Below are 14,101 nucleotides of genomic sequence, written 5' to 3'. Positions count from 1 at the left end.
GCTTTCATCTATGCTAGCGCTTTTTTTTTTTTCACTGAAGCAATGCACGCACACTTGAAGGTCTTCTTGAAACACACACCCATTCCCTACTGTTGCCCAATGAAGTCTGCAGTGGCTTCTTCCAAGGCAAGTATTGGAATCAGCGCCCTGTCTGTGCCTGCTTTCGCTATGCAAAGCAGCCACTGAGGTCAGGCTGTTCTTGAAATCCTTGGACTCCTTTTCCTCTCCCACTTTGCTACAGGCTGGAGGGCGCAGACCTTACAGTTTCCTCTCCAGCTATTTCAGAGGGACACAGATGTGTTGATCTCAATTCAGGTATCTTCTCTATTTGGCCAAGTCCATACATTTGCTTAACCAGATATTTGTATGTTGTTAAAGTCTTCGCCTGTGGTTCTGAAATGTCTCCACAGTTACCTAATAGCTCAGTCTCAACATTGCTTAAATGTTGAAATTATCTTCATCTTCCAGGCCTTTCTGTGTTTCTTTTTTCAGTCATTAGGATATTTCCCTGATTCTCTATGTAAGCCATGTATCTCCTTGGAAGCATTTCTAGCGCCTTGCACTGATGTGAACTACAACCTTGCAGTTCCCTTGCTGTGTAATGTTCCTAAGAGCGGAGCTCAGCCTCTGCCAGGCTACATACTGTGAACTCTAAAGTGAAGTTTCTTCCTTGTGCACCCCCACTGCCACAACGTCCTTCTGCCTGGCCTCGACAGCACAGTCCTGTATCATTTTGCACAAAGAGCTACTGTAAAGATCAGTGCCCTCCTGCTTTGACCAGGCTTCCCATCTCTTGGCACGTTTCTGCTGGCCCATCCCTTGGTTGCATCAACAGCTACATCCCTTTTCCTAGATCCTTCCCAGCACATCCCTGCCTGTCTTGATTTCACTGTGGAGTACTTCCCTTTGCCTCAAATTGGTTCAAAGCAGCAGTTTCTATAACCTACTCAATACACTTTCAAGTGCCTTTCTGCTTTCTTCTCCACAGCTCTCACGGGTAGAGCAATCTCATAATCCTCCTCAACATTTCCCTTTCCCACAGTGACAACTGTTTCCTTGCTGCCTGTTTTTCCTGTAGCTCTCCACTGCCTTTCTAAGACTGCAGGACCTGTTTTGCTGTTGTGCATAGTGGCATCCTGGTCCATGACCAGGCGTTCCAAGCACACTAGCAATACGCTAATGAGCATGAGTTCCATATTTATTTATTGAGCAACAGAATTCAATCACTGCCCTTTCTTACAACTATCAAGCCCAAAAAGAAGTCAGAAATGTGCCACGTGCCTGTCTAGAGAGCAAGCACTCTAGGGCAGGTGCTGTTTGTTGTCTTCTGTTCGGGGCAGCCCTGTGCATGCACGTGGTGCTCTACGATAGAGAAAAGTGTGTGCTGACCAGGTGCCCCTGGTGATTTTCCTGTTTTCTTTTCCACTGTAACTCATACAGAAAGGCAGACACGAGACCGCAGCAACGTGCAGATCTTGTTCTCTGGAATGTTTTCTTTCATCTGTAATCACTTCATCAAAACCCATAAATCAACTAGTTAAGACCAAAAAGCACAAACGTGACCGTAATTTGTGCCTTCCTGCTCAGTGTTTCTTTTGGCACACAAAACACCGAACCTTTTCCTGAAAAAATTGATGATGACACCAGGCAAGGATTCAGTGAAACTGGACAGTGAGGCCACTTGCATTCCAGGCCCACTGCTTGCTTCCATAATCCCTGCTTCCTTTTCATTTGTCTTAGAGGATTCAGAGAGTAAAACAATGTCTTATATTTCTGTATTTACGCTGAAAATCAGAGTTTCAGGCTCATTCCCCAGCACTGGGTGCTGTTAACACATAATTGTTCCAGGCAGACCATGAAACCATGTGGGAAAGAGGCCGCAATTGAGATGCCAAGGCTGTGGCCCCTGTCACATGCCCTCTCCTGGCTCCAGCAGCACATAAGGAGATTAACACCTTCTCAGCTACCCCGCGGCTCTGCCGTGGTGATTACAGCTCTCTGACATCTGTCAGCATCACCACATAGAGCTCCTTTAGCTGCTGATGTCCAAACCATGCCAGGAACTGCAGAAACCTGTTCTAACCTGGAGTGGTTCCATCTAACAGGGACGGAAGAGATCAACTGAGCAGCCTTCTTAGGAGACCTGAAGGGACAACACCTTGAAAGAGGAGATGCTGGTGGCCTAGAGGACGAGATGATGGCAGCTCCAGAGGAGAGCGGACAGCAGGTAGACACAGGAGTCCTGCAGGAGGAGGCTGAGGAGGTGGACAACTCTGCTTCTTTTCCTGGTGAAGCCTGGCTTGGAGAAGGCAGGTAGCCACCAAATGGCTTTGTCCAGGCGTCTCAGAAATCCTGCTTTGTTTTCCTTGGGAGAGGACTCCAGGGATGCTGTTTTCTGATCTTTGAGAAGAAATAAATGAAATGGCTCAAAATCCTAACACCTGTACTGGGCTGGTGGGATCTTCCAAAGGAGCTGGTGCATCCAGACAGCGTGGTGTATGTCTTGGGTGTGGAAACTACTGAGCTTTTCAGAAACCATGGAGTTCTCTAGTCAGGAAAGCAAGAACAGTATTTGAAAAGCTGTAAGGACAATCGATCCATGCACTATTGCTGTGGCTGGTCAGCTTTCCTGGGATTGAGGAAAGAATGGTGAAGTTTGGGAGCCCCAGCCCTGTTACCTGTTCTTGCATCTTGTGACAGAAAAAAGAGCAAAGCCATTTTGCTCATGAATATTTCATATGGAAAAGTGTTTTAACCAAAGCACATTGCTCTGTCATCTCCCGTCAGCCCAGGAAACAACCACTGGTCTCTCTCTTTGCATCCTTCCTTATATTTAACGGCACTGGCTCGCTGGTCGTGTGATATGGTCGTGTTGCATCTTTCTCCCTTTCCGCACTTGCACTCCCTGGGGCAGGCGCATGGCCTTGGGTGAGCTGCCACCCTTTTTCACGCACACACTATTTTCATTTCCCTTTGTTTGCCAATAAAAAATCCCTCCCAGTTTTACTGTTTTCCATTTGACACATGGATTTTTCTCATGTGTGTTTCCTTCTCCTCTGGCCAGGGGTGGAGGGAAGGGAGTATCCTGGATAACCTAATGCCAGAGGAATTTTCACGTGCTTTTCCACCTCAGGTGCGATAGTCTCCAGAATGGTGTCAGTGATGTTCCCTGGGCCAAAGTGATGCCACCTCCAATTGAGAGGGATCTGGGAGCCACAGAGAACCACTCTGTAATCCAGAGGATCTGCCTCCCAGAGCTCTGCTTGGCTTTCATTTAAACCGGCCTCCTCGGGGCAATGGTTCTTCTGGGCCCTCGCTCAGTAGAATCACAGGGAAGCCAGGGCTTCTGATTCGTTATGCAAAGTCTGAATAACTATGAGAAAATTTTTGCCTCAAGATTCTGAAACAGGGACGCTGTTTTCTTTTGCTGTTACAGGTTAGGGGAATGGGATTTGCAAATGGCTGGAGCACAAGGAATGGATGGACATACTATATGGAAATGTCTCAGCTGTTCAAAAGACTAGGATAAAGAGCATAAAGTAAGAAACCCCACCCAAGTAAAGCACAGAATAAAAAATCCTGTCTGATACTTAAAGTGTTTGGTGCAGGCTGTGCTTAGCCTCAACACCCTGCCCCAAGCAAGACATCGGTGCGCCCTCATTCCTGCTCTAGCGTTGTTTTCTGTTGCCATTTCTGCCCTGAGTGGCATAAGTTGGCTCACGCTTCAGAACATCGCCTGGCTCTGCTCCTCTGGATAGAACATCTGGCTGAGATGGCACTGATGCAGTATGAGAACAAAGTTAACAGATACCACTGAACATTGGTGCCTGTGGGGAAACACTGCTTGTTTGCTCTGCCCCTGCCTGCTCTGCTCACTGCCCGCTCTAACCCTGCTTGCTCTCCTGCCCTCTGCCCACTCTCCTCTGCCCCTGCTGCTGCCTCCCTGCCCCTGCTTTGTCCCTGCTCCCCTGCCACTCTCCTCCTGCTCTGCCACTACCTCTGCCCTCGCTCTCCCCCTCTCTCCCCCGTCTCTCCTCCTACCCCTGATCTGCCCCGCTCTGTCCCTGCCCGCAGTTCCCCTCCTGCCCGACAGAGGGCGCCCCCCCACCCGATGCCGCGGTGCACGCCGGTCGTGTCGGCGGCCTCGCACTCGAGGAGGGCGGGGCGACAGCCCCTCGCTGTCGTCACTTCTGTCTCGGCGTCACTTCCGGGCGAGATGCCAGGGAGACGGCCGCGCGCGGCGCGGCGGGAGGCGATGGCGGCGGCGCGGCCCAGCCTCTCCGAGGAGGCGGTGGTTAACGGCTTCGTCCTGCACTTCTACTTCCACCAGGCCGTGTCGGCGTATCGCGCCGGGCGGAACCGCGACTTTCGACAGCTCCGCGACGTCATGCAGGGTGCGTCACGGCCGGGAGCGGCGGCGGGAGCCGAGGGGGTGACAGGGAGACGGGCTAGGGGAGGGCTTGGTTGCGCATTGGGAAGAGACTCCTCGCCCAGAGGTGGAGGAGCGCTGGAACAGCTCCCGGGGAAGCAGTCGCTATGCCAAGCCTGACAGCTTTCCAGAAGCGTTTAGATAACGTGCTCAGCCCCATGGCGTGAATGTTGGGGGTGTCCTGTGCAGGGGCAGGAGTAGGACAGGGAGTGGGATGGGGAGCAGGACAGGCCCAGGGGTGGCACTGACAGCCAGGTGGGGGGCGGAGAAGGGGGCTGAGCTGAGCAGGATAGGGAGCAGAACAGGCCCAGGGTTCATCGTGGCAGTTAGACTGAGCAGAGGTTCTGGGCAGGTATGGACAGGGCCAGTTCACCAGGGAAAGTTTGGGGGCAACATCTGGGAAGGGGCCAGCCTAGGTAGGGGAGAAGATGAACTGTGGCCTGGAGAGGCTGGGCTGTGGGCTGGAGGGTGAAGGAGAGCTGGGGCTGGGCTGCATTGTGTAACCTGTCACTTGTCCTACAGCCCTTCTTATGCGGCCCCTGGAGAAGGAGCCTGCGGTATCCCGGATGCTGCGCATAATGCAATTCCTGTCACGTATTGAGGAAGGCGAGAATCTTGGTGGGTCCCCAACCTTTCCAGCAAGGCTGAAGGGAAACCTCAGTCTTGATTTAAAGCCCATTCCCTCAGCTGGAGCATTCCCTGTTCTGTGCCTGCATCCCTGCAGCTTCCAGGAGCTGTGTTTCTGTACAGAGCAGAGAACTAGGCCAAAGCAATTAGGCTGTAGGAGCTTTCCCCTGAGAACACTGGGCCTGAGAGCATGGCTGTTTGTGTCTGTATTGTGCTGCCATAGCGAGTGAAAGGTGTTTGCCCTTAGCGAAGGGCTGTTTGCTTAAGCCTGGGCTCCATTGCTGTCCTGCTGTCTGATCACACCCCTCATAGCTTCTGAAACGCTCCATCTGGATCAGTTATTTATAGTCAGGTGGTGCTTCTGTAGCTTTCCCTGCCTGTGGGGCAGGATTTTGCAGTTTGGATGCTTGGCACTCAGCTCGCCATTCCTTCTCATCTTCATCCTCAGTAGCTCTAGAACGCACAGTCAAACTGAGTGAATAAGTAACCAGCCATCTATGAGGCGTTGCTGTGAATGCCTTGCAAACCAATGACTGTGAATTCTTATAGATTGCACCTTTGATAAAGAGTCCGAGCTCACCCCTCTGGAATCGGCCATCGGTATCCTGGAGCTCATTCAGAAGGAATTTGATGTGGCTGAGAAGACAGTGGAAACTGTTCAGAAAATGTTGAAGGAAGCTGTAAGACTTTTTTATTTTTCAATAAATGATATGGAATGCCATAGTCAGCTGCAAATGTTTATCTTCAGTGTATGTGCTGGTTCATCAGCCAATGTAGAAGTTGTTTCTCTGTCTAAGTTGGTGCTAAACCTGTGTGCTGTGCTTGATTGTTGTACATACTTTCCAAAGCTCATCTAGAGAGTATGGTCAGTTTGATGTCAAGAGAGAAACTGGTGCTTGTTTTCTTCTGTAGGCTGTTATTGTCTGCATCAAAAGCAGAGAATTTGATAAAGCTTCAAAAATTGTCAAGAGGCAGATGGGGAAGGACCTCAAAGTCCAGGTGAGTCTGTGCCGGGAAGAAACCTGGCTGTTTGAGCACTGTGCAATAGGTCTTTTGAGCTGTTTGGGGGGGGCTCCGATGTAACGTATGGGCTATCTGGGGGTGGAGGGGAAGGGCACTTGTCACCCATATCGCAGGCATGAAAGGTTTCCCTGAGAAGCATCCCTCTTTGGGAAACATGAACAAGGAGAGAGGGTGACGGTGGTGAAATGGGAGTAGTGCTCCTTGAATAACGGACCCTCAGCGTTTGGCATTTCTAAAGCATTTTGATCATCACTTTGGAGCTCCCCTCATTACTTGTGTATCTTCATGGGTCTTACAGGCACCAACATTCATCCCTTGCCACGAGGCTGACTCAAGCTCACATATAGAGTGTGAGTTTGTGAGGAGGGCTTGTTTCAAAAGCAGAGAGACTCCCCGTTCCTATTCTGTAGGCCATATAGTGGCTTTGGCACTGAAAGCAAAAAGTCAGAATTGCTGGAACAAGATGGTTCTCTTGTTCCTGTGGCCTTTTCCCAGCCTTATGTCAGTGTAAATTAGTTGGGCCTGGAGAATGCCAAATAGGAGAAGCGCAATCCTCGCCCACATCCTCACTCCTGCAGTTGTTTACACACTTGTCACACAGCGTTCTTACCTCTTCTCTAGAAAAAGAGGAATGAGTTGCTGGCCATCATCCGGGAGAAAAATTTCAGTCATTCAACAGTCAAAAACTTCTCCTACAAGAACTTCCAGCAGAGCATGTTTCAGTTCATGAAGAGCTATGTGGATGAATCGGAGCCACTGCTGCGAACGGTATTTGTCTTCTCGTCCTACACTTGCTTCTGCCCCAGGAAGGGGCATCAGGAAAAAAGGCATGAGGTGTAGATCTGGGGAGAACTGTGCCACGAGGTCATGAAATAGTAATTTGGCTTTCTCCGTGCCTTCAGTGCCAGTAATGAGTTAGAGTTTAGGCACCTAATTAAGAGTGGGTTACTGTTACTTTGGATTTACCAAAGTAATTTAAACTCAGTCCATTTCTAAAAGGTTTATGCAGTTGAACATGTTTTTCATCTTTATAACGGTTGTGTGTTTCTTCTCTGTCCAAGCTAATAAAAAAGACATCGAATTCAGAACATGACAAAGACCCAAAATATTTGTCGGTGACTTCTGAGTCTGCAAGTGGCCCAGAGGACCCGGCGGCTGTTCTAGAGCTCTCGGGACCACCAAAAGGCCCAGCAGAAGCTCCAGAGCCTGCAGAAACAGTAGAAGACCCAGAGGGAGCTCCCAACACTCCAGCAAGGGCAGACGACCCCACAGCAGCTCCTGAGTTTATGGAAGGAGCTAGGGACTCTGCAGCAGGTGCCGAGCCCATGGAAGAAGAGACTGACCCAGCAGCAACGCCTGAACATATAATGGCAACGGTTAATAGCTTGGAAGATGCTTCAGAACCAATGGAAATGTCTAAAGAACCACCAGCAGCAGCTCCAAAACTTCCAGCAGTGTCCTGCAGGGACTCAGAAAGGTGGGCAGAGGAATCTGGCCCTGCATGGTGGATGAAGTTTGGCAGCAGTTCTCTTCTGAGGGGTAGTTTGCTCTGTCCAGGCAGCTCTTAACTTTTCCAAATGCTGGCCCAAGCAGGGCTGCCCAAGCAAGCCCTGAAAACTGTCAGTGTAAGACTTCTGCAAAGCAAAAATATTAAGGTGGTATGGGTTTTTTTTTTCCTGACAATACCTAGTACTGCAGTAAAGAGGAGTGCCAGAAGGTTGGTTTTCCTGGTGCAGTGTTTGGTATCCGCATGGTTCAGCCCTCAGTCAAGAGCAGCAGAAGGACACCCCATGCTGTCTCTAGAAGGGGCGTGGGCTTGTTCTCCGGAGACCTGCTTCCCTGGCACACCTTGCTGTTCAGGAGGAGAGCAGGCCAAAGGGTTGGGAATGCCCTCTTCAGTAGATTTTATTTGTACCCTGGGTTCACAGTGAATCGTTGAGGGTCACACTGCAGGGGAAAAGCCTGATTTTTTTTATGAAGGGGAGCCTCCTTGGCAAAATCTTTACAACATGCTCAGTTCTGTTTATTTTGTAGGCATCCCTCTGGAACTGTAACCGCATATGGGATTTCTGTTCTGAGAGAAGCTTTCAAGATCCTGTCGGACTCCCAGGATTCTGATGCACTCTTCACCAAACTGGACGAAACAGACTTTTCTTTCCCCAAGCAACTGTCTCCTTCTGTATCCCACAGAACCAAGAGACGGAAAGAAGAGGAGAATCAGGATTCTGAGATCTCAGACCCTCCTGAAATATGTCGTAAGGGCAAACGCTTGTTGACCATAAGCAAACTGGTCATGGAGCGAGACAGTCCGTGCAGCGAGTCAAGTGACAGCCCAGACTCTTCCCAGGAACCAGTTGTATCTTCTGCTTCCAGACCTGCTCAGAAATTGCATGACCAGCCTGTATCTACTAAGAGTACCAAGTATGAAGCCCATCTCTTGTGGTATATTCTAATCTGCATCTGATCTTTTGGCTTGCAGCTGACATTGGTAGCGTGAACAGCAAAAACCTTTATATTTAATTCAAGACAAGTATACTGACTGTCCTTGTCTGCTAGCTTATGTGGAATTGGGCAAAGTAAGCACTTTGTCTTTAGAGTTTATTTGGTTAATGGAGAGGAGAAAATTATCTGGCTTCCACTGGCAGGTGGTCAGTACTGGTAGGTGGTTCCAGCGTGCGTATCGCAGGTAACGCTTGTTTCTCCAAATTTCGGTTAGTGATGCTGACACTGGAAATAGTTCATAGGTGCATCTTGTGGAAAAGATCAGACTTGCCTTTTTTCCTCTTGAGAAATATGACATTGACCTCACATAAGCTTTCTTTTCTCGAAACCTATGTTGGTTAACAAACTCATAGCTTTCCATCTGTTTCTTGAGTACAAATTTGTGGCAGAAATGACTGCAGTGAGAGGTACGTTAGGGATTTTTCCTTTTTATAAGGACTTCCCACAGATAACGGCAAAGTAGGCTTTTTGGCAGAAGTCTAAAATTAACACTTATTTTTCTTGTGCTAAGAGACTCCTTAACCAGGGTGCAACAAAGCTTCCGGCTTAAATGTCTGAGTTGTTCTTCCTTTGCTTGGTGAAGTTGCATAGCAGCCAGCAATAATATTTTGGATCACCAGGAATGAAACTTGAGAGGACTGAGGCGAGCTTGATCTGTTTGAAAAGATAACTAGAATACAGCCTTAGTTCCTGGCTTAAGAATTTCAAGAACACAAAGGTTTGGTTTTTGGAGGCAGGCAGTAATGGTTTTGGCTCTCTGTGTAGCGTGGCTGCTCTGGAGATGGATTGTCTTGTGAAGCCCAGGAGAGGGGCTGCAAGTAAGGCTGTGCTGCAGCGCAGCTGGCATTGGTGCTGTGCTGGTGTGTTCCACGTAGGGTTAAGCAAATTGTCAGAGAAGCAGTCTCCAGCCCTCCGTGTTGTCCATTTCCTAGAGTCATCTGGGAATTAATTTCCTGCTTTTTCAAGGACTTGTGAGTGGTGCCATTTAATCTCTTCTGCTGTTTTCCGGTACTACATTGCATCTGGTGTTGCCGTCCTTAGGCTACATCTAGATTTTATTCAGAGGGTGCTGGGGAATGTTGTAGGGATGGGATGATGTTTTGTCAACTCTTCCAGACCAGAGTGCCGTGGCCGCCTCCCCTAGGAAGGGGTCGGACTTGATGTCTTGGGTGCAATGGCTTCCCACCCAGTGCCAGGTGCCTAAAGCAGGGGCTGGTGGCGTATTGAGGGAGCCCAGAGTGGGGCTGCTGACACTGGCTTGAGCAGTTCTCAAGTTTCAGCCCTGCCGGTGTGCAAGTTCGTTTCCAGTTCACCTGGAACATGATTTATTTTCTGTGCTGCTTGTGTAGATGCCTTGAAGCCTTTGCATATCGGGACTCGTGGTAGCACTGGTGCTAATGGCATCTGTCTGGAAATCTAATCATCTGCATCCCTGGCTGGTTCTTATATGTTTGTGTGCCAGAAAGAGGCTCTCAAAAGTACAACTTCAAGGACAGAGAATAGTTATTTTCCTGTAATCCTAAATGGCTTCAATTACATTGGATGTGACAGCCAGGGATGAACCTTTTGAAGTTTTTTAAACAGGCTTAATTTCATCTCATAAGTTTGTGCTTAAGGATTGGAAACAGGTGACACCATTGAGGCACTTGATCTCGTGGAGAGGCCTCTGTACCCTGACCGACCTCAGTAGTGCTAGTAGGGACACAGTAATTAAAGTTGTGTCTTCTTGAGGAGACAACAGGCTTCTGCCATGACCTGTTGGCAATTCTGTGCTGTATGTGAAGGCCTGGGAGGTCCAGCTGTGTGTCTGTTTTCTTTAAGTGCTTAATTGTCTAATTGATATGCAATCACTTGTTTTTGCAAATGGTGGCTACAAAATACAATACTCTGCGTGTATTTGAGACTATATTGCATGTCATGCCTCCAGACAGGGGCTTCTAAGGATTCATCCTCCTCTGAAGGGACTGGAGAAGCTGGTGTGTATATATATTGTTTTGTGGGTGCATTTGTCTGCAGTGCATGCTCACCACAGGCTTGCCTGCGGTGCTCCAAGTGGCCCTGCACGTTCTCCCTCTAAAACATTCTCCCTAGCCAGTAGCCAAAGTAAATGCTTGCCTGCTTTCAGGTCCTTCCAAGGAAGGTGGAACAGCTCATATGGCAGAGAAGAAAAAGAGTGTTGGAGTGAGGAGGATGAGCTCTTCTCAGATGCAGGTGAGAACAGAATGCCCGTTGCAGGTGTTAACTGATGATAATCCTGGCTTCTGGGTGGCTTCTGGGCTCACTCATGAGTGTCTTCCTCCCTTCCGCGTGACTGAATTTTGCAACTACAAATCCTAAAAGCCCAAGAAAATGGGTAGGTGTTGAACTCTGAGAGAAGTACTCTTTGTTACTCTGACCTGAAGTACCTGCCGAAAAGTCCTGTTCAAGTGTCAGACTAATCGGGATGTAAATAATGCAAATACAGCTCTTTGCCTCCTTCCCCTTTCAGTGCTGTGAAATTAAGTTTACCTTTTCACCCAGATCAGTTTTCTAGGCCTGTTCCCTCTGCAGCTTGATACACAGCTTAGCTGGTGAAAAGGAGTGGACAATGGATGTCTAATTCCAGCGTCAACATACAGCAGAGCCACATCCTGGATGGATGCCCCTGTTCTTGACCTGTTGGCTAGTTTAAAACAAAACAGTTCTTACTGGAAAGCTTTCACATAAAGTGAATGGAGCTTGAAACGGAAAGGCTGTGCATGCTATAGCTGCAGATCAGGGAGGGACAAAGGAATTTGGTTTGATTGTCTGGCAGGGGATGTTCTTCTTGTAGGCTGACTGCACAGTTCAGCAGTGAAGCCAAAGGCAGCTTCTCAAGCAGGTCTGCATATCCTGAATGATGGTGAAATGTAATCCTCTTGCCTTCTTTTTCAGCATCACTTGTTTCAAACAACCCCAGTGCTACAGTCTTCGGTTCCAAGAAACAGGTAATGTGGAGCCCTCAAATCAGGATGTGTACGTATACCAGTGCAAACTGTCAGGCAATTTGCAGTACATTGAGGAGACTCTGCTGCTCTGACTACTGCCTCAGTGGCCTGCAGTTCACTACTGCAGGGTCAGCTGCTGCTGCGCATTAAATGCAGCACCGGAGATGAGATTGAAAAGTGATACTTTCTGAGGCCAATGCTTCTAGTATCCAGGCTTGATCCAAGTGGTGGGTCTTTGTGTTCTGTAGCTTCTCTGTTAAAACAGCCGTGTTTGGTAGTTGGCTGCAGCTGTGCATCCCACACACCAGGTACTGGGTCTGTGCCTGCAGTCCCTTTTCCTTGATGTGTGGTTCAGAACTAGGTTTGCCGAGTTCCCCACATGCCGGAGAGATTCAGCATCTTGTTCGGGTGAGGTACACTCGTACGGCAGCTCTTACCTGGGAAGAGGTCCCACGTTTGGTGCTACTAGGTGCACTCTCACCCTTGTAGGAAGATAGCTGCTAGCTGTTGCGCTACTGTACACTGGGTATACCGCACTTCATTCCCAGTGATTACTCTCTTCAGTTATTTCACATTGTCTCCAGTGCATAAATTCAGGGGAACCTGCAGACCTGAACAGTGCAGATTGGTTTGGTTTTTTTTTTTTCACACTCTTACTTGCATGCTGTTACATACAGTGTAGGCAGCGAGAACTTTGTATTTGTGATGTTGTTGCATTGAAGGGTAACTCCTCTTTTAGGTGTCCAGGATTGTGCTTTGGGAAGCATAACTACTCCTGAGCTTGTGCTGGAGTTGAGCACTGCTCTTACCTGTAACAGTTAGGACAGCACATCTACAGCAAAGCAGTTACTGAGCGCTGTGTGCGCTATTGACAGGAGCTCTAGCTCTGCCTTTCCTCTGTGCTACTAGCATAGATGATAAAGGGAAGGAGTTATAATGTGGTTCTCTGCCCAATGCAGCTCCTCCCTGAAGCTGCAGTCTGTGCTCACAGAGCACTGCTTCCCTTCTCTTGCAGAAATGGACAGTACAGGAGAGCCAGTGGATCAAAGAGGGCGTGAAGAAGTTTGGAGAAGGGAGATGGAAGGCCATTTGCCAGAAATACCCCTTCCAGAACCGCACGTCGGTGATGATCAAGGACCGTTGGCGGACCATGAAAAAGCTGGGAATCCTCTAAAGCTGAGAGACACAGGACTTTAGGTGCAAAAACCTTATTTTTCTTTTGAAAGATGGACCAGAGCAATGGTAGCAGGGAGGCTGCTGTGCTCCTTTCCAATGGGTATTCTGGGTGGCGTGGTGAACCCCTGTGGCTCCTGGTACTCGAGACTACTACAGTGGATGGAAACCACATCTGGCAAGCACTGAGGAGCCTTGTGTTTTGAGGGGTACCTGCAAGGTTTAGGTCTGCTGCAAGTGTTAGGGCTTGAGTAGTTGGCAGAAGCAGCAAAGCCTGGCTGCACACACTCGCAAACGGTCTGGATTGGTACTTTATTTTCCACCTGAACAACTGCAGCCTTTGTAGAATAAATCCCAACCTGATGGGCTGCTGAAATGACAGTTTTCTCTGCTCAGATGCTGTCAAGTGGTGGGATAATCCCATCAGTGGCTATTTTTATGCATTTTAATTGTCTAAACTACGAATCACTTGTTTGATCTTGTTTGTTTGCCTCGATCTCCCTCAAGGGATTGAGCACAGCACATAGTCCCAGTGCTCCTGGGGAAAAGAAGAGATTTGGGCAATGTGATCGGCTTTGATTTATTATTTTTTTTCCCCACATTCCTGTCTGCTTTGTACAGGGCTAGTCTGCGAGTGGGAATTTATCTTTGTCGGCTTTGAGGCTTTAAAAACATTGTATTTTTGTTTCAGTGCTTAGCTGTTAGTTGTTCCCATGTTAAAAGTCTCAGCGCTTACTGATTTTTGGTCATGTCTTGCTGGCACTTCTCCTTTCTGCCAACGTCCCCCTCCTGTGTGCGGTCCCTGCAAGCGTGTGAGCTCTGGATGTGCCACATATTTCTTGCCTTCAGGTGCCAAGGCTGAAGTCCATGTCTGAGTGGTCTTGTGTAAAATAAAGTTCCTTTGTTGTTGGATATCAGGAGCTGTAATAGGTGAACTTGTGTCTCACAGGTGGAAATGCAGCAGTTTTGGGATGCTGCCTGCTTGCTGGGAGCACACACCAACTCAGGAATGTGGGGGATCCCTGTCCACCCCCTGAGCTGGTTGGTGCTGGGGGTGTTGTGTCAGCAGCTTTTTGGGGTGCAACAGCGATGCCTAGGTTTGAGGTGCTGCCACATTGGCATAGGTGTGAAACTGAACCTTCTGAGCAAATTTCTGTTGAAGTCAAAGGGCAAGGGAGGTGTGGGGGCATTTTTACCTCTCTTGGCCGTGTTCCTGCAGAGCCAGGGCTGGGGAGAATGTGTTTGGGAACACCTGTGTTCCCTGTGTCCTTCAGCAGCAGCTCCTGGAATAAATTTCCCTCACCACCTGGTTGTGGCTGTGTGTTTCCCTTCGTTTGGCTTGTAAACCTGTTGCCCTGGGGTCTGAGCAGCCCTGTGTAGA

At 48.8% G+C, this 14,101-nt stretch overlaps 1 protein-coding gene across 2 annotated transcripts; it reads left to right on the top strand.

Annotated features, from left to right (window-relative positions):
• Window positions 1-4,204: 4,204 nt before the first annotated feature.
• On the top strand, window positions 4,205-13,925 carry TERF2 (telomeric repeat binding factor 2). Of its 2 annotated transcripts, none has more exons than XM_054078955.1 (10): window positions 4,205-4,394; window positions 4,952-5,047; window positions 5,606-5,736; window positions 5,969-6,055; window positions 6,701-6,847; window positions 7,141-7,556; window positions 8,114-8,500; window positions 10,707-10,792; window positions 11,495-11,547; window positions 12,563-13,925. In XM_054078955.1, exons 1-10 carry the CDS (start codon window positions 4,217-4,219, stop codon window positions 12,719-12,721), a joined length of 1,740 nt encoding a protein of 579 aa, XP_053934930.1. In that variant the 5' UTR covers window positions 4,205-4,216; the 3' UTR covers window positions 12,722-13,925. The 2 variants fall into 2 exon arrangements, with proteins under 2 accessions (XP_053934930.1, XP_053934932.1); XM_054078957.1 differs by having other exon boundaries at window positions 8,270-8,500; window positions 12,563-13,920.
• The last annotated feature ends 176 nt before the right edge of the window (window positions 13,926-14,101 follow it).

This window comes from Cuculus canorus, chromosome 13 (genome assembly GCF_017976375.1).
Source record: "Cuculus canorus isolate bCucCan1 chromosome 13, bCucCan1.pri, whole genome shotgun sequence".
Classification (NCBI taxonomy): Eukaryota; Metazoa; Chordata; class Aves; order Cuculiformes; family Cuculidae; genus Cuculus; species Cuculus canorus.
The sequence above is the reverse complement of the archived record's forward strand: the minus strand, read 5'-3'. Positions and strand labels throughout refer to the sequence as shown.